This window comes from Tenrec ecaudatus, chromosome 13 (assembly GCF_050624435.1).
Source record: "Tenrec ecaudatus isolate mTenEca1 chromosome 13, mTenEca1.hap1, whole genome shotgun sequence".
Taxonomy (NCBI): Eukaryota; Metazoa; Chordata; class Mammalia; order Afrosoricida; family Tenrecidae; genus Tenrec; species Tenrec ecaudatus.
The window spans coordinates 139,675,199-139,693,808 of record NC_134542.1 but is presented as its reverse complement, the minus strand read 5'-3'; the positions used below and the strand labels follow the sequence as shown (position 1 = coordinate 139,693,808).

Here is an 18,610-nt window from a genome sequence, read left to right as displayed (position 1 = left end):
GGGTGTGGCACATTTTTGAATTGTATGCATTTTAGTTTTATCCTGTTAGGTACAGATATGATTTTATTATTGTTTGAAAATTATATATGGCTAGTTGTGTGGAAGTATCAAGTTGACAAGCGGTAGTCTGTGGTAGTTATATAATCTGGTGTCAATTTAAGACTGCTAAGAGGGAAGTGATGGGAGTCTAGCCTGTCAATCAGGTCACAGTTTGATGACTACTTGGAGGCGTGACAGATAAATAGCTTACTAGAGGCCAGGCACACTCACGCCGTGTGAGACATTCCTGTTATCAAGCCACATGGAGCTATGCTGATAAAGTGTTAGAGCCCTGGAGCCACGTGGAGACCCACACCTGCGCTGAGATGCTTCCACCACCACTGGATGTACAACTTTCCACCCACTGGCCTGTGATCTTCCTGCATTCATAATCACTGCATGGCTGTGTGAGTCTAAAGAGGAATTTGTGGACTAGCATTGACATATGGGTTAATATCAGATATATGAACTTGATCTGAAATTTATGGACTAGTATTGACATATGGGATAATATCGGACTTATGAACTTGATCTGGACTGGGATGTTTTCTTAATATAGCTTAATATACAATTGCTTTTGATATAAAGTTCTCTATTACACACATATTAAGTGTCTCTGAATTTGTTTCTCTAATCAACCTAGACTAACACACACACACACACACACACACACACACACACATAAGCCCTCTTCAGCATGACCTTCAAGATACCATCTCCTGTAACAGTTTGCTTTCTGTGTTCTTTCATCAGGCTTCTTAGTACATACTGGTCCAAGGTCCCTTCAATAGTCTGTTATCACAATGGTTCCCTTTCCCCTAATTGCAGTAGGCCTTTAGAAGAGTCTTTCCTGCCAAAAGATAAAAGCATTCTTCCTCTTCTTACATAAAGTTTTCTACTTATCTCCAGGTCTTTCTTGAGTTCCTACTACCTGGCATAATATGTTGCACAACAAATATTTGCTGGACCAATGAATGAGATTCAAACATAAATGCTAAGTGTTTAAAATTTTCCAATTGAAGAGAAACCTGAGTTCAGATGAGAGGTACCAACAGGTGTAGGAAGGTCCCCAGAAGACAGGCATTTTCATTTTTATTATTTTTATAAATCATCTCACAACAATTCATACATCAATTGCATCTAGCACATTTCTCCATGTTGTCATCATAATTTTCAAAACATTTTCTACTTGAGCCATTGGCATTATCTCCTTGAAAAATTATAAATATGTTCGTATTTTACACAATCCACTGTCTCCCTTCAGTTTCTGTTGTCCCTGAGCGGGGAGGGTTGTTATATGTCAATCATTGCCATCAGTTCCCCCTATCTTCATGGTATCACTACTCCCAGAGGGGTTTATGTGTCCTGGATTCCTTGTGTCAAGCTCTTATCTGTACCAGTGTACATGCTCCAGTCTAGCTGTATTTGCAAGGTAGAACTGGGGTCTAGATAGTGGTGGGGAAGAAATGAGGGGTTGGTTTATCTGTCCTGGATTCCTTGTTGAGCTCTTATCTGTACCAGTGTACATGCTCCAGTCTAGCTGTATTTGTAAGGTAGAACTGGGGTCATGATAGTGGTGGGGAAGAAATGAGGGGTTGGTTTATCTGTCCTGGATTCCTTGTGTCGAGCTCTTATCTGTGCCAGTGTATATGCTCCAGTGGATTTGTAAGGTAGAACTGGAGTCATGACAGTGGTGGGGAAGCATTAAAGAACTAGAGGAATGTTGTTTCGGCGGTGCTACACTGCACCTTGGCTGGCTTGTCCCTGCCTTGTGACCCTTCTGTGAGGGACGTCCAGCTTCTACAGATGGGCTTTCGGCCTCCACTCTGAAGCCCCTGTTCCCATCAATTAGATTGTTTGTTTTGGGACTTCTGATGCCTGATCCCTTTGACATCTCGTGATCACAGGCTGATGTTCTTCTTCCAGGTGGGCTTTGTTGCTGCCCGTGCTAGATGGTTGCTTGTTTAAATTCAAGCCTTTAAGGCCCCAGGCATTATATCTTCTAATATACCAGGCACCATCAATTTACTTCACCACATTTGCTTATGCTTCCATTTTGTCTTCAGAGATCACAGTTGGGAAGGTGAGCATCACAGAACGCCAGGTTATCAGAACAAAATGTTCTTGCATTGAGGGAAGACTTGAGTAGAGGCCCAATGTCCACCTGCGACCTTGATACTTAACATATAAATATATGTACCTAGACCTCTATCCCTATAGTTATATATTAATATATTTACTTATATACATGCCTATATTTCTCTAAAATATCTTTTGCCTCCTAGTTCTTTCCTGTTTACTTTCCTCCTACCCCCCTATCATGTTTGACCTTCATTCGGCTCTCAATAATTCTTCTCAGGCACACTGCATTTGATCAAACCCGACAGGCGCTCTACACCCTCCTTGGAAGGCAGGCCACTTTGATAAACATCTCTAAGGCTCTCTGGAGCACAGTATAAAACACCTAAAAGCTTCAGGCTGTAATTGACATCATCCTCAATTACAACCAATACCTCCATTTAGCCAATGCTGATTCATAGTGACCCCCTGTGGGTTTTGGAGACTATAACCATTTACGGGTATAGAAAGCCCAGTCTTTCTCCTGCAGAGCTACTGGTGGCTTTAAGCCACCAGCCTGGCGACCACGCAGATCGCAGCCCAACTTGTAACCACACCACCACCTTTCTTAGCATCTCCGACTCATTGTCCTCCTATAGTGTGCTCTTTCTGAAATCCACCCTGTTACTGCCCTAAAGATAAAGCCTGTACTTACTGCTTTGCCTTAGGTCCAAATTCTTGATCCTAAGTTTATCTCGTCATCTTCATTTCCTGTGGTTAGTCCATGCCAGGCAATTCGAAACGCTGCCAATGCCCCAAATATATGAGGGAGCACCTGGAAAAAAATGGAATTAAAAAGATAATGGAATTAAGTACCCTTGTATACATACTACTAATTTCCTGGGGTTTTGCTCCTATCTCCTTCGCCTGAAATACTTATCAGTAAGCTTTGTGCATAACAAACACTCCAGCTCTCCCATCCTTCAACAGGGGTCTTTTCCTGCTGGTCTCCGGGATGCCAACAGGAAGAGGCATCATGTCCCTCCCAATGCACTTTTCAACTGTCTGCTCCTGTCCTATATGCTTGAGGTCCTGTTGATCAGACAGACGGTGCAAAGTCCAGATTTGAGGGGAAGAGAAATAAACAGCACTTGCTGATGGCAGCAACTGCAGGCACAATGAGTGAAGCAAAGACACGGGGTGGGAAAACCTGGGTTCCTCTTTGCAAACAAGGGACCATGCTTCCGAACTCCTTGTTCAGCTCCTACTCATCTTCTAGACTCAGTCTCAAAATTACCTTTGGAATAGGTTTCCAGATCCCCAAACCTGAGTAAAAATTCTCCCCCATGCCTTCTAACACACTGCCATTACATTGATTATTCTCTCATCAATACGCGAGTTGAATTTGGATGACAATGTATCTTCAATTCAAAAGGCTGAGTTGGTTGTACTGCACGTCATGTCACATCACTCCTGTCTGGCATACGCGCTTCGATTTGGTTTATCTTCCTTCACTGCCTAGTACAGCACCTGATTAACAATGTCTGAAAAATAACCAAATAGAAAAGCATAGCAAAGTACGTTGATTGCCATTAAACAGCAACAAAGACTGCTCTTGTGATCGCTGCCTTCCTAAGATGTAATAAGTTACAAACACCTGGGAAAAGCTGAGCCTGCAAAAAAATGAAGTGACGTGAGAATGAAATGCTCGTGCTGGGGGAGAATAAGGGAAAACTAGCCACAAGGAAGCAATACTCTTTTATTAGAAGTACAAAGTCATTTTAAAGTCCAATTTCTCCTTTCTGAAACTTTCCTTTGCTGTCAATGCTTCCATGAGAAAGAGAAGTCTGCCCGCTAAGCTCTGTCTTCTCCTCGCTCTTCAGTCTTCCTTCAGCAGCACTTGGTAGAGCCTCCACTCCCGGCCTGTGCTGTCACGCAGGCAGAGCCTCCGAGGCTCAGAGATGAGTCTGGAGGGGATCAACCAGAGCCGCCCCCTTTCACATATATGTGTGCTACATATTTACATATATACAGTTTTTTATTTTACAAAAATAATACAACATAGGGTTTACCCAGCTCTATTAATTCTTTAATGTTACATCAACAACATTTATGCTTCGGTATGACCATTTTTGACTTTGGATTAAAGTGGGAATTTTAGGCCAAAATATAGATTTATGATTACCAAACAAGTCATAAAACAATCCCATTCACTAGATCTTAATTCTGACATAACTAGGAATATGTTGCTATTATCTTTATGTTGGGTGCTCCATGTCCCCAGTTATTTTCATTTTAATTATAACACAAACCAAATCGTGCTCTAAAGTAATCCTCTCATTATATTAGCACACATATCAAATTATCCTAATGGCATGATAATCTCTAGGTACCAAGGCTCTATATCTATAGCATGTGCGCATCTCTACTTCATTAAATACAGTGTCCCGCTAGCAACAAGAACTGCATGCTGTACAGTAAGGGAAGCACAATCAACAAGTTGATATCTTACATGGCAAGACAAAACAAATATGAGAAAATAAATCTTGTTTAAGAGATATAAAACTAATTTGCAGTGACATTTAATATACAGTGTTTTCAGAGAAATATATATTTAGGTCACAATTACATGGAGAAACACATAAACTATATGAAATTCTACACTTTCCCCAAAAATTAATTAGTACAGTAACAAAGACCACCAGGTGATTGAGTAAACAGAATGTGATTTAGAATTTTAAAAACAGATTATGGGAATAGAAGCTACCACCCAAATATCCAGAAATCTGAATGAACAGATACTCTATTTTGCATATTCGATATTAAGTATAACCAGAAGTGCTTACACAGATGAGGAATCAAGGCAGTAGCAGTCATGAAAGAGAACACACACCATCTCACCAGACTGAGTGTGGAGAGACCAAAAGTTGATTTCTCCCACCTCATACAACCACCATTTCTCTTTGCGTTAGACAACTTTTGATATTTAATAGTTCAACCCACGCCCTACACCCACCATCAAGTTACAAAAGACCCGAAGCTTGGTGCTGCGCAGCCTTTCAGCTGCTGGTCTGATTCCTGGTTTTGGACTGGACGGCGCCCTCTCAGCTTGAGTGGCATGTCTCAGAAGGAGACAGGGGCTGTCTCAGAAGCCACAGAAGAGGTCACACTACAAGACTTAGAAGAAGGAGGTATCGGAGGAGAAGGCACCTGCAAGTCTAAAGTCATCTTTCGTGAGGACACTGTACATCCGCTGGGGCAGGGCTTTGGAGTAAGGGGCAGGGCGGGGCACGGTGACACGCAGAATAAGCTCTCGGCCAGCAGGGGGTGGGAAGTCGGAGGCGGCGTTCTGCCTTCGCTCTTCTGGGGCACCCATTCTCCTCACCTCTTCCTCCGCTGGCACCAGGGCTGCAGCCTGAAAGAGAAACAAAGACCCCAAAATGCTAAATTAATTCAAAGGGGAATCAAACACGAAACTTAGATATTTTTGAAAGACAAATGACTAAACATGATAATATACATCAAAATGTTCCACATTACTCAGTAATGCAGGTGGCTATGTTATGATTACTCAAAAAACACAGAGAAAACACAAGCAGCTGGAAACCCTGACTGTACGAGCAGCCAGAGATGATCACTAAGTTGGTGCTCCAGACAGAAAAGGACTGCAGGTAATGATCTGCTCTGAGAAGGGAGGGCTGTGCTCGGGTAACTGATGGAGAGGGACAGTACGATGCAGCTGCACTGGCTTCTCTGTTGTGGGGCAAGGACTCAGGCCCAAGATGGATGCTCTCAGTCCAGTTACAAGTTGCTTCTCTCCAGAATGGGGAAATAAGATTTTTAATTTCGCCTCATTCTGTCAATTATTTTTAAGATTTTCATTTGTCAAATTAGACCTAGGGAATTTGGTTTAGTTTGCTGGGCTGCTAATGGGATACCAAAGCAGTAGAAATTCATGTAGCAAAGGTCCCCCTTTCATAAAAGGCATAGTTCATTAGATCCTTCGATGTAAACTGTAAGTCAACACCATCAGTGTGTGGGAAAAGACAACAACCAACCAACCAACCATTTTGGTAATAGAAACATGGAATTATGTTATGCTAAATACCAGCAGGAAAGGAATACCAACTGCAGACCAGTAGAGAGGTCGTTAGTATTAATGATTTGATGGCATTAGAGGGATGTGCAAGAACAGTAACTATGAGGGACAAAGGCTATTTTGTTACCTCATCAGAAGATTCAGTCAGCTTGAGAAGGGTGAGAAAAGAAACAGTGATGAAAGGGAAACAAGCAAGATGGTTTAAAAATGGCTAGACAAGAGATTTCAAGATTACTTCGAGACAGCATGCACTACATTAAGGAATGTGATCCCACCAAAAGACTACCAAGACAAAGTCACACACAAACGTACACAATACACTCTGCTGTCAGATAAAGCAGGCATCCCCACTAGCCATGCATCTGGGGGTCCAACAGGGGAATACGAAGTGCCATTTAATGGGAAAATGGTGTAACAAAAATCTAGCTCTTCTACTGAAAAACTAAGACGCTAAAAAGCATGCTTATGGCTTGAAAGATAAGCCACGAGTTTAGGAAAAGATGTCTATGACTGAATCAAAATCCAATGTCAATATTTTGCTGAGTAACATTTAAATAGGTTTCAAAAACATACAAACAATAAAATTTATGAAGAATTAATACTTTGAAGAAAAAAATTTAGGTACATAAAATGTGCTATAAAAATTCTCAGCAAAATCTTATAGTAACTTAAAAATGTTAGTCTTCATTTATTAGTAAAACTAATGTAAGGTCAGCTAATTTTGAAAAAATAAAAAAGTTACAGAACGTTAACTTGTGTATAAGCAGAGTTTTCCAGCACATTTTTAATGCAGTTTTGGTGGTAAAACTAGGTGTCTCAGCTGACATTCATGTCAGCTTATACTCGAGTATATACGGCACTTGAGCCACACGTTAGCTGAGTTTAAAAATGCACCGCCCTGATCGCCTAAAGCCTTTGTGCCTAGGTGGGCTACATTCTAAAGTCACCGCCAAAAGTTACTGCAATATTTGATTTTGAAATCTCTTAAAATTATATACTATGTGATGAATGTACAATCTAAGTACCCATTAACATGGAACTGATTATTCATACAATGAAATGGAAGAGGCCATTTAAAATGGCGATATATTCTTACATTTACTGATAAACATGGAAAAACTATGTATTTTTGTAAAATGTACATACAAAGGCAAATTTATCTACATACTAAATGTTAACAATGATTATCAGTGACTGTAACTTTCTGTACTAAATCTTCCAAATGTTCTTAATGAACCTTTATTTATAGTCTGGGGAAGGGAGAGGAAACTATTTCCACGTTGGGAAAACAATCTTGCTAACCCATCTAAATCATATCAAAATTTCAGTCCTGAAAATATAAACACTTCCAACTTTAAATTCTTACAGCACACGATTACGAAAACAAACAAAGGCCAAAAGGGCAGGAGTTCTGACAGGATGAGGACAATTTCTACTGGTCGTGAACAAGGAAAGGTGGTGCACACAAGCTGACAAAGTTATATCAGGGTCTGAAAACATATGTGCTTTTGGTTTCATGTCGGAGACAAAACCACATCAAAGCAGTACCCATTGTTTTCTTGAACTCTAACTTACAAGGAAGTGAACTACTGTTTTTTAACCTGAAATTCTTACATTTAGGGAGTCTCCAAAATAATGTCAATTTTTAGTTTTGGTAAAAAAATTCAGCTCAGTATTTGACTTACTGTTTTTAAACTAGTAAATAGATGTATTCCAGATGGACTCAGAAAGAATGTGAAGATGTTATTCTGAGTAAACCATGAAAAGTCTTTTTGTTATTTGATTTTGGGAATTCTCTCTTAAAAGTAGGCCATCCTACTATTATCACAGTACCAAATCAGGGACAATCAGTACTTAATGCATTCCGTAATATTTTTTTATCAGAATCTCTACTACAAACAAGCTTTGAGATGAGAATTATCTCTGGGTAACAGCATCTGTCTTTGTAAATATACTTTGTACATCTTTGCAAACATACTAATAATCACTTTCATAAGCTCACATCTAAATTGTGGTAGAAGGCCAAAAGGTGCTTTATAAGCCTTATCTTCACTTGTACTAGTCGGAGGTAAAACTGAAGATAAAAATAGCTTTTTGTGTGCTAAAGCCCCAAGTTCTACTACAGCCTTACAAATCTGAAATGTTCCTCCTTTCTTCTTGGGAAACCACCCTTCCCTATTACTGAACAGACTTACACTTCCAGTGAAGATGTAAATACATTTGTCCTACACATTGTTTGTTTTTTCACATGGGGTTTAAAGAGGGTAAAATTAACCTCTGTTCTCATTTGGAAGTAGTAAACATTTCTCCCACAGCACAGCCCCTGGTCACGGCTGAGTTCTTATAAAACTTAGGTTCTAAAATATACTTACGGTTCTACTTAAACCAGTGTAGGAAAGAAATGGATTCAAAAACTTAGCAATCATAGACATCACTCTTTCTTCAGCGTTCGAAGCCGGTGGCCAAGTTTATGCAGAGCAGCTGTAAAACCAGCTGTGTATGAAAGTCAAAACTGCATCTTACTGAGTAACCAACAGCTTGGAGAGCTCATGGGACGGTAAGTGAAGGACCTCACACACCTTCTGCGCATTCACAAACAACTTGTGAATGATCCTGCCAGCATGTCCGCAGCCTGCCCCGATGACTATCACTTCGGGCTCCTCCAAAAGGCAACTCACAAACCTAAGAGAAAAGTCAAGGGAGGCCAGAGAGGAAGATACTCAGTTCAAACCTTATCAATCCCCACAGGCAAGCCTTGTTCAGAAATCCCCTCAAATTGACACTGGCTCAACCAACAAAGGCAGCAGTGAAAATCTTACAACAGGACAGACCGACAGAATTACAATCAACTCACAGTCAGCTGCCTTTTCAAAAGAAAATTTAAAACCATCTCTCTGTCTTTTCGGGTCTAGATGCTTCAGACGTGCTACACTAAATAACAAATCAACTGATGGGGGAGGCGATGACAGAAACCAAGCTTTATGTGTCCAGTAAAGTGATGGCTAAATATCTAGTTCTTATTCCTCTTAGAAGTGTGTGTGTGTGTATATGCTTAAAATACAGGTTTTTTGGAGTGAAGTCTCAAGTGTAAACAGTCCCATTATATGCTATGCACATTGTACTTCCAAGTGTATCAATAACAAATCACGTGTGGCAGGGCTAGCACCGAGGCACGGAGCCACCATGCCTGACTACCTGCTCACTAATTCATACTGCTCTTTTAAACACAACTCCCTTGATTACAGCCTATTCTTTTCACTATAAGGAATTTTCCAGAGCAAAGCAGGCTGGCAGAAAACATTGCTCAACAAAAGTCATAAAAGCAAATCCAAACAAGGATGTACAAGGGGGTACTCCCAAAAAGAAACAAACAAATGAAATAAAAACAGAAAAAGCTCCACTGAATGAAGCTTTTGTAGTATGCATTCTTCCTGCTAGGTGAGCAGCAAGCAAATTGCTCTGAGTTAGCACACCTAGTGGTGTCACCTGGGAAGGTTCTCTTTAGTCACAGTGAACTTTTTCATAAAAGCAGTTTTGCCCCATCCTCATTTTTTGTGATGGCCGATTTAAGAGAACAGCATGGGGCTGTGCAATTTTGTTTCCTGCTCTGGAAAAATGCCACAGAAATAGTGTATGATACTAAAGGCCTTTTGTGGCAAATGGGGGACTGGTTTTGCCAGCACAACAATGCACCTGCTCACACAGCCATCTCAGTGCACCCGTTTATGGGGACAGGGATTTGATGACTTAAAAGAGGTGAAGAAAAAATATGAGGGAGGTGCTATCAGCCATCCAAACAGATGCGTTTGAAAAATGCTTCCAAGAATGGAATTGCAGATTTGACCAATGCATTAAGTGTAATTGAAAGTAATTGAAGGAGTTACAGCTGCTGGTCTGTAAGAAGCAGTTGATTATAGTTTTGTGGGGTGAAGGAATTCCTTTTTGGGGGTGGGTACTCTGTATTCAAAGCTGAAGCATCAAGAATGCCATTCCTATGGACTGCTAAGGCTAGTGACATTCAGGCTGCTGACTAATTTGTAGCCAAGTCCTCAGTTCCACACTGTCCTCTGGATTTTGGGCTGGGCTTCACACTGCAGTCTCAGGAGGAAGTAAACACGATCCCGATGGCTTGCTTGCTCTCGAAGAGCAATCTGGTCCCACTTCAAAACATATTTGCAAGGCACATGGAACCTGTATCCTTGCTCTCACAGATCTTGTAAAAACTAAAATACATCACTAACTAGGACTGAACAGAAGAAAAAGAGTTAGGGGGCATCTCACACTGTGCCAGGCAACAGTGTGTGCCAAGAGCAATGCTCCGAGAGACCGGGAGTGAGAGTTATAGCTCCTCTGTGGGAACCTGCAGGGGCCATGCTGGGCAAGAACAAAGCAGGAAATCTCCAGGAAAATGGACTCAGACAGGTTTTCCAAAGAGGCAAAAACTCAGAAACATCATAAAGGTCAAATCCTGTGACAATGAAATCCAGCTCTGTTGCTAGTCAATCGTCATTCCAAATGATAAGAGAGCAACTGATTTTCTTTTTGCACACAATGCTGCTAACCAAGCTGTAGTACCTTTCCAAATCTTCCTTCTCCTCTTCTTGTTCGCATTTCTCAGTTCCAAATTTGGCTTTCAGTGACCGGGCTCGAGCAATTGTAGCCTCCACGTGAGTAATTTGAAGGATGATTTCCTAACAGTAAGAAAGCAGAGACATGGATTGCAAGGCAGCCAAAAGGAAGGCCTTAAGAAAAACAGATTCTTTGAAATGATTATTGCCAAGTGGGCAGGACACTCGGACACACTGACACTACATCAAACTTACTTCCAACTTCTTGTCTTCTGGATTGGGGAAGTGCAGGACTTTGCTGGAATGGGATATAATCTGCTTTATAATCTTCTTCACAGAGGAAAGGTTTTCCACACTTTCTAATTTTAAAAAGATCACAGCCATCATCACAGAAGTCAGGTAGAATCTTATTTTCACTTTCAAAACAAACTAATGACTAGTTCTATGAGACATTTACCTTCTTCTTTTACCTTCAGAACAGCGGCATGAATGACACAGGGTAATAGGTGCCGAGCAAGGTCTGCAGGTTTTTGGATTGCCAGGTAGTGGAGCACCTGAAGGAAAGACAGTGACCTAAGATGATCAATACAATTGTGGAAGGATGCAGCAGTCACTAACTCATTAACCTCAGCACAAAATGCCTCTAGACCACTGAACTGTCCTATCCAATGAGGGCAGGACAGCTCCCCTTTCTACTTAGCACACACTGCTACCCATCCAAGTAAGTAGTTACTATCCTCAAAAGTAAGAAAGATGGTACTGAAGGAGACATCAAGAATTTTGATCTAGTCTCATGTTTTTTCCCATATATGTATTGCAAATTAAGAAAATACTAGAACATCAAAACCATCTGTAAATTACACCATCTAGTGATAACAGTTAATGGTACATTTTCTTTCCAGGATTTTTTTAAGACTTAGAATATGCTTATATATCAAATAGTAAAATGCTGTTTTATAACCTATTTTTCCCTCATTTGATACGTGCAATTATTGCTAGCCAATAGCCTTTTGCTAATTTTTCCCCTTTTAGTTGTTATTCATTGAGGTTTCTTCCAAAATAGAAATTTTGTTATTTTTCTGGATATAAAAATTTAGACATATAATGCAAAAATCCTCCTAAAATCACATTTCCCAAGGATTAACACCCTGTGTTTATCCTCCTGGCTTGTATCTAGGCTCACTTAAACTTGAAAACATAGATGCATATATGATTTCTTTTAACAAATTCACTACACACACTATTCTAGACCTTGCTTTGTTCACGGAGTGATTAATAGAAAATTTTTATTTATCGGCTTTGAAGGGTCTTGCGAGGTTTAAAACTTTTTAACAATTAGGAACTATACATACATACCAGTATTTTTATCAGTAATCTAAAGAAAACGATGACTACCCAGACCACAACATTTCTAAGTCTAAAAAGAAACACGAAGACTGGCCACTCAGCTTAAGCAACAACAGTATTTTCAAGTCCATGCTGTGTGCGCATCAGGTCCAGCCTCTCTTTCTCACACCCAAAGTAGCTGTTAAGCATTCTTTTACTTTAGTTTTCCCACGTCTGATTTTGACCATTACATAAATGGCATACTTTTGTTTCAAGCCCTCAGTGACTTTTTTATTCCGCATGGTCTTTGACACTCACAAATGTTGATTATGTGCTACGGTTTATCCATATTCACTGCTGCATTCAAATGCTTCTCTACTAACACACTTTTGTGCTTGCCCTGCAAATCTGGCTATTACACATAGTACAAACATTAACATCACCTGGGTTTCTAAGGAGCACCCCCAAAAGGACATTAGCTCTCACTACTCATTCCCCTGGGACCCTCCAGTCCGAGGTTTAGCCGTCCTTTATCTATATGAACTTTAGCATCAACTTGTCAGGCTCGACTGCATGTCTTACACCATTATTGTACTAAATCTGTACTGGTCATGACTGATATTGGGACATCATAGTCAAGAACAAAGGAGGCCTAGTGGCATGGTGGGTTACCAGTTGGTCTATTAACCACAAGGTCAGTACTGTGAACCCACCAGCCACACCACCGGGGTATGATGAGGCTTTCTGATCCCATCAAGATGTGTAGCCCTAGAAATTTACAAGGGCAATTCTACTCTGTCCTCCAGGGTCGCCTTGAGTCAGAATGGATTTAATGGCAGTGAGTGAGTGAGTGAACCAAGAACCAAAGCTATCTTCCTACTTGTTCTCAGAAATGGGGTTTTCCAGGAGTGCTTTGTGTTCTTCCTACATGTTGGGCTGCTAACTGCAAGTCAGCAGTTTGAAATCACCAGCTGCTCCTGGGAACAGAGATGGGGCTTCCTACTCCCATGAAGAGTGAGTCTGAGAAACCCACAGAGTCAGTTCCACCCCATCAAATAGGGCTGCTGTGAGTTACCATCAACACGATGTGAGTTTGGTTTTTTGTTTTGTTTTCTTCACTGTTTTCAAACACTGCTCATTACTTCCTAACTATTTTTACCTTTCCCCGACTCTTACTAATGAAGAAAAAATGTCATTTATATTTTCTGACTTATTTCTTTGTGTATATGACCAGTGATTACTGTATATTAATCTTAAATCCCAACACCTTACTAAATTCTTTAGCTTAAATCAGTTCTATCATTGATTGTTTAGGTATACTGTCACAACATCTATAGTGTTTTATTTACTGTTTTCAAAATTTCTATCCCTGTTTTCTCTTGGTTAATTACACTGGTATATGCCTCTAGAACAGTGTTTCTCAACCCATGGGTCACGACCCCTTGGGAGTGGGGGTTGAATAATCCTTTCACAGAGGTTGCCTAAGACTACTGGAAAACACATAAATATTTCACGATATATAATTACATATTGTTTGGTGATTAATCACTATGCTTTGTTTAATTATGTTCAATTTGTAACAATGAAAATACATCCTGCGTATCAGATATTTACCTTACGATTCAAAACAGTAGCAAAATTACAGTTATGCAGTAGCCACGAAATAATTTTATTGTTGGAGTCACCACACCATGAGGAATTGTACTAAAGCGTCGTGGTATCAGAAAGGTTGAACAAAGGTTGAGAACCAGTGCTAGAATAAGGTTTAAAGACAGTTGAGAGAATGGGGACCACTTGCCTTGTTTACGACCTTCAATGGAAATACCTGTGGCTCTAACACTGAGGTCTGCATGTATTTTATCATGTTACAAAATTACCCAATCATTCCTATTTTCTCAAGAGTTTTTTCCCTTTTGAAATTTAGGAATGAATATTGAATCTTATCAAAGAGGATTTCCATACACATGGAGATAATTGGATGTAATATGTAAATTATATAAATACATTTCCAAATAATGATCATCATTACATGTGGTTAAGGGGCATTATTCTCTTAATGTGGTGGTGAAATATTACTGGTCTGTAAATTGTTTAGTATGCCAGCTTTATAAGATTTAGGTAGTAATGTTATACATGCTTAAAAACAGAATTTGACACTTTTCCTGTAATTCTTATGCCTTGAAAACACTTTCTGCAGCATTGGGACTATCTGGTTTATGGGGTGGTCGTTCCTTGATAACCTTCTCTATTCTTTCTATGGGAATTGACTTGTTTGTAAGTTGTAGTTTGATTTAGGGTCAGTTGCCTTTTGTCCCCAGTTAAAATCCCCATGTCCTTCTCGGTACTCAGTCTCTGGTACCACTAATATTTTGTCCTGGTTAATCTGTCTATTCTAGATACTTCATGTAAGCAGGATTACACCATATTTGTTCTTTAATGGTCAATGTATAAGAATTTTGTTTCTCTTTATTGCAGAATAATATTCCATTGTATAAATACACTATCTATCCACTCATCCTTCTGTGAATAACATTGCAAGGACCACGGATTCATTGTAACCTATCTGTTTAAATCACTGTTTTCAATTACTTTGGAGAGGTACCTACCAATGGAATTGCTGGGGGCACCATTTCACTATCTTAAGGATGGAGTTACCATGAGTCAGGAACTCACTCATGGGCAAGTAACAACACAATGGTAATTCTAAACTTCATATTTTGAAGAACTGCTAAACAGCTTCCCATGGAGGCTGTTCAATTTTACATTCTCAGCAGCAATGTGTGAGTGCTCTGATTTTCCCATGTCCTCACCACCTGAAGTCAGTTTTGATACATGGTGTTTCAATAATTATTTCATCTTGTTTTCATGTTTCTACACAGAAATTTAGGAAGTTTTAAAAAAACATACCATTTATATTGTTTGAATCTTCTCATTTATTTTATATATGAAAACTTCACTTCTTTTTTGATTACATGTCTAATGGTTTGTCCATTTTGTTGATTTTTTTTAAAGAACCAGATTTAATTGGCTAATTTTTCTGTTCTACCTCATTATTTTCTGCTTGCATCTTTATTTCCTTCATTTTGGTTTCTTTTTCTAGGTTTGGGAATTCTGATCCACCTTATATCTGTCAGTTTGTCAACACAGCTTACATGTTGCTATGATGTTGGAAGATATGCAGTAGGGTCGCCTATAAGGCAAGCTTCAGACTAAGAGATTATAAAGAAGTATGTAGCAGTCTATTTCAGAGGGGTGGTCGGAAAAGGGGGTAGGTTGGGTGGAGGAAAAGGCTACTGAAAACCTTATGAACAGCGGTGGACCACTGTTTGATCTAATGCTGGGAGATAAGCTGCTCAGGTTGGAAGGCATTCAAACTAAGACTGGGGAAGAGCTGTCTTTCAAGTAGAATAACCATAAAAGTAGAATAACCATAAAAATGAACATAGTGGAAAGTTTTCAGGACCTTCATTTGCTGATGTGGCACAACTCAAACTGAGAAGAAACAGCTGTAAATATCCATTGAAAAATGGATCTTGAAATGTAAAGTATGAATATAGGATAATTGGAATTTGTCACAAATGAAATGGAACACTATTACACAAATTTATATACTAACTCCAAAGGTGAAGAAATTAAAAGTTTTTACCAGTCTGAAATGGATCAAAGGCAATTAAGATAAATTAAAAATGACTAGTGATTGAAATACAAAAGTAGGAAACAAAGAAGGATCTGTAGTTTGAGGCAGGAGGTCACATGATATAATTTTATAATACCAATGCAAAAACCCTTTTCAACAACTTACATGGAAGAGAGCTATCTGGCCAATCAACTGCAAGAGGTTCCTATCTGTGCCCATTTCAAAGAAAGTGATCCAACAGAATATGGACACTATCCAACACCATCAATATCACTTGAGTAAAACTTGGCTGAAAAAAGCAAAAATTGCAGCCGTGCATCGGCAGGGAAATGCCAGAAACTCAAGCAGGATTCCGCCAAGGGCCTGGAACAAGGGATATCATTACTGATGTCACATGGTTCTTGGCTGAAAACAGAAAATACCAGGAAGATGTTTACCTGAGCTTATGGTCTCACAGTCATGGAGACCAGGTATTTGTGTGGCCCATCAATCCATTGAACTAAATTTTTTTATTATGGCCTTTGGTTACTGTGGTAGTTACATAACTCCATATCAACGTGATGACTAGGGTGTAGGGGTAGAACCTAGACTGTCAATCAGGCCACAGCCTGAAGATGCCTCCTGGTGGGCGTGGGTGTGGCCTTCCCATAAGGAGGGTTTCCCCCATCTTTCTGCTTTCATCTTCCTGTTGACAAGCCATGTGGAGCCATGCTGACACCTGAGAGAGCCCTGGAGATGTTTCCACCACCACTGGATCCACAAGACTTTGCACCCATTGGCCTGTGATCTTCCTGCATTTTTCATCATTGCATGTGCTGCATAAATATGAGGAAAACTTTATGGGCTAGTATTGGACTTGTGGGCACAGATTGGATTTATGGACTTGATCTGAATGGGGTGGGATGTTTTCTTACAGTACAGTTACACTTTGATATAAATCTCTTTCTTATACATATATGCGTGCCATCTGGATAAATTTCTCCAGTCAACCTACTCTAACAGAGTTACTCTTTAGGTCTAACAATGGACTCACTCCGATAGCTCCATCTTTAGCCCCAAAGTAGGTAGGTCTGGTAAAGGAACAACAGCACCAGGGAAAGACATATCTTAGAATCATCAACCATTTGAGGCCCAAAGGGCAGCAAGTACCCAGAGTTCAGATGGGTGAGGAAAGGAGGAGGAATAGGGAGGAAGTGGGATAAGCAATTGTTACACCATCGTGATTACAATCATAAGATTAAACAAAATGTTTATAAACTGCTGAATGAAAAACTGACCTGTAAACATTCACCCATTCACAATAGAAAGCTTATTATTATTTTTAAATTAAATCCAAGGACATAATGCACTGGGCCAATTTTGTGCAAAAGTGTTAAAAGGCAAAGACAGAAGACTAAGGTGAGTCTGACCCAAGCCGTGGTATTTGCATTCACCTCATCTGTATGGGGAAGTTAGAAAACGAATAAGGAAGACAAAAACTGATGCCTTCAATTGTGGTGCTATAGTACAATATTGAGTACACTACAAACTTCTAGACGAAGGAACAAATCTGTCAAAAAGGAAGTACAGTGGAGACACTCATTAGAAGTGAGGTGGCATCTAAGGGAGATGTCAAGCAAATCCACATGGAAGAAGTACACCATCATCAGTCATCAAAGGACAGTAAATCATATAATCTGAAGTAGAAGGAGGGAGTAGTATCAGAGCCTACATTGTGAGAATCTGGTTTGTAGACAGCTATGGATGGCAGTAGGAGCCCAAGATTCACTTCTGGGAACTACACAGAAAATAAGCCTCTGGTGATCTCCCTCTCTCCACAACTGAGGGACGGAAAGACAGTGGTTACTAAGCAGAGTGCATTGGAGAGATGAGTATAGCAGATCAAAATGATCAATGTGACTTGAGCAGTTAAAACGTTGTCAGTCGATCCCCCTCTGATGCAGGCTGGACCTGATCTGGTTTTCAACAATGTTTAGTTTTTGTTTGTTAATACTCAGAAGTGTTACGTCATTGGAGGTTACCTTCATGAAGTTGTGTTATATGTTTTTCTGCGTTTCGGTATATGAATTCCAGGATTGAAGAATCTATAGGGATAGCAAGTAGAATAAAGCTTTTAGGGGTGGGTGGTGGGTGGCACTGGTATTGGTGGGGGCACTGGCATTGGTGGTGGGAGACTACGTCAAGGAAAAAAAGAATATTTGGAAACTGACTGTGTGGTAGCAGTTGTACAATTTTGCTTGACGTGATTGAACTATAGAATGATATATGTATTAACTCCCAATTAATAATAAAAAACAAAGAAAGGAAAGAGTGAGGTGGCAAGACTCTATACATGTGTTCTGAGACAAACTGGTGTTCAGTATTCTACACTAAATGTGCATAAATATTCTTTGTACTTACTTTTAAAAGATCAAATTTGTAAGGCAGATACATAAAAGGCTCACAGGATTCCTCCTCCCACCACCCATCCAGCACTCCAAAGGATTTCAATGTTATGCTTCTCCAGTGTGTCCAAGCTCTCATGTCCACGACAAATGCTAAAATAACCATTAGAAATCTAATATTAAGATATTCAAACACAAATTACCTTTTCTGCTTCCCGTGTATCATCAAAGAGTCTCCTCTGGCGTCTAGCAGGAATTGGTTTAGCTGTTTCCCAGGCCTCTACCCACATATTGCTTGGAATCTTCATTCGGGCACTCAGTTCTCCTTTCAAAAGCACATTGCCCTTTTCATCAATCACCTCTTCTTCAATATAATCTCGGGGTGAATACCACCTCACAAAATCTTCCAGGAAACAACCTGGATTTGCTGCCTAAAATCAAGTAATCATCTGAATCAGCAGCAGCAGCAGCAACAGGCAAAGCCAAATACAAATTAAAG

General features: G+C 39.9%; 1 protein-coding gene across 1 annotated transcript in view; it reads right to left on the bottom strand.

The window, feature by feature from the left end:
• Positions 1-3,839: 3,839 nt before the first annotated feature.
• Positions 3,840-18,610, bottom strand: part of RAB3GAP1 (RAB3 GTPase activating protein catalytic subunit 1) — a 110,191-nt gene continuing 95,420 nt past the window's right edge. Inside the window, exons 19-24 of the mRNA XM_075530295.1 lie at positions 18,315-18,542; positions 11,222-11,318; positions 11,020-11,123; positions 10,772-10,887; positions 8,776-8,878; positions 3,840-5,512 (exon numbers count right to left, since the gene is read on the bottom strand). Coding sequence (XP_075386410.1) covers positions 5,276-5,512; positions 8,776-8,878; positions 10,772-10,887; positions 11,020-11,123; positions 11,222-11,318; positions 18,315-18,542 — 885 coding nt within the window. The 3' untranslated portion in view covers positions 3,840-5,275. The remainder of the gene's footprint in view (positions 5,513-8,775; positions 8,879-10,771; positions 10,888-11,019; positions 11,124-11,221; positions 11,319-18,314; positions 18,543-18,610) is intronic.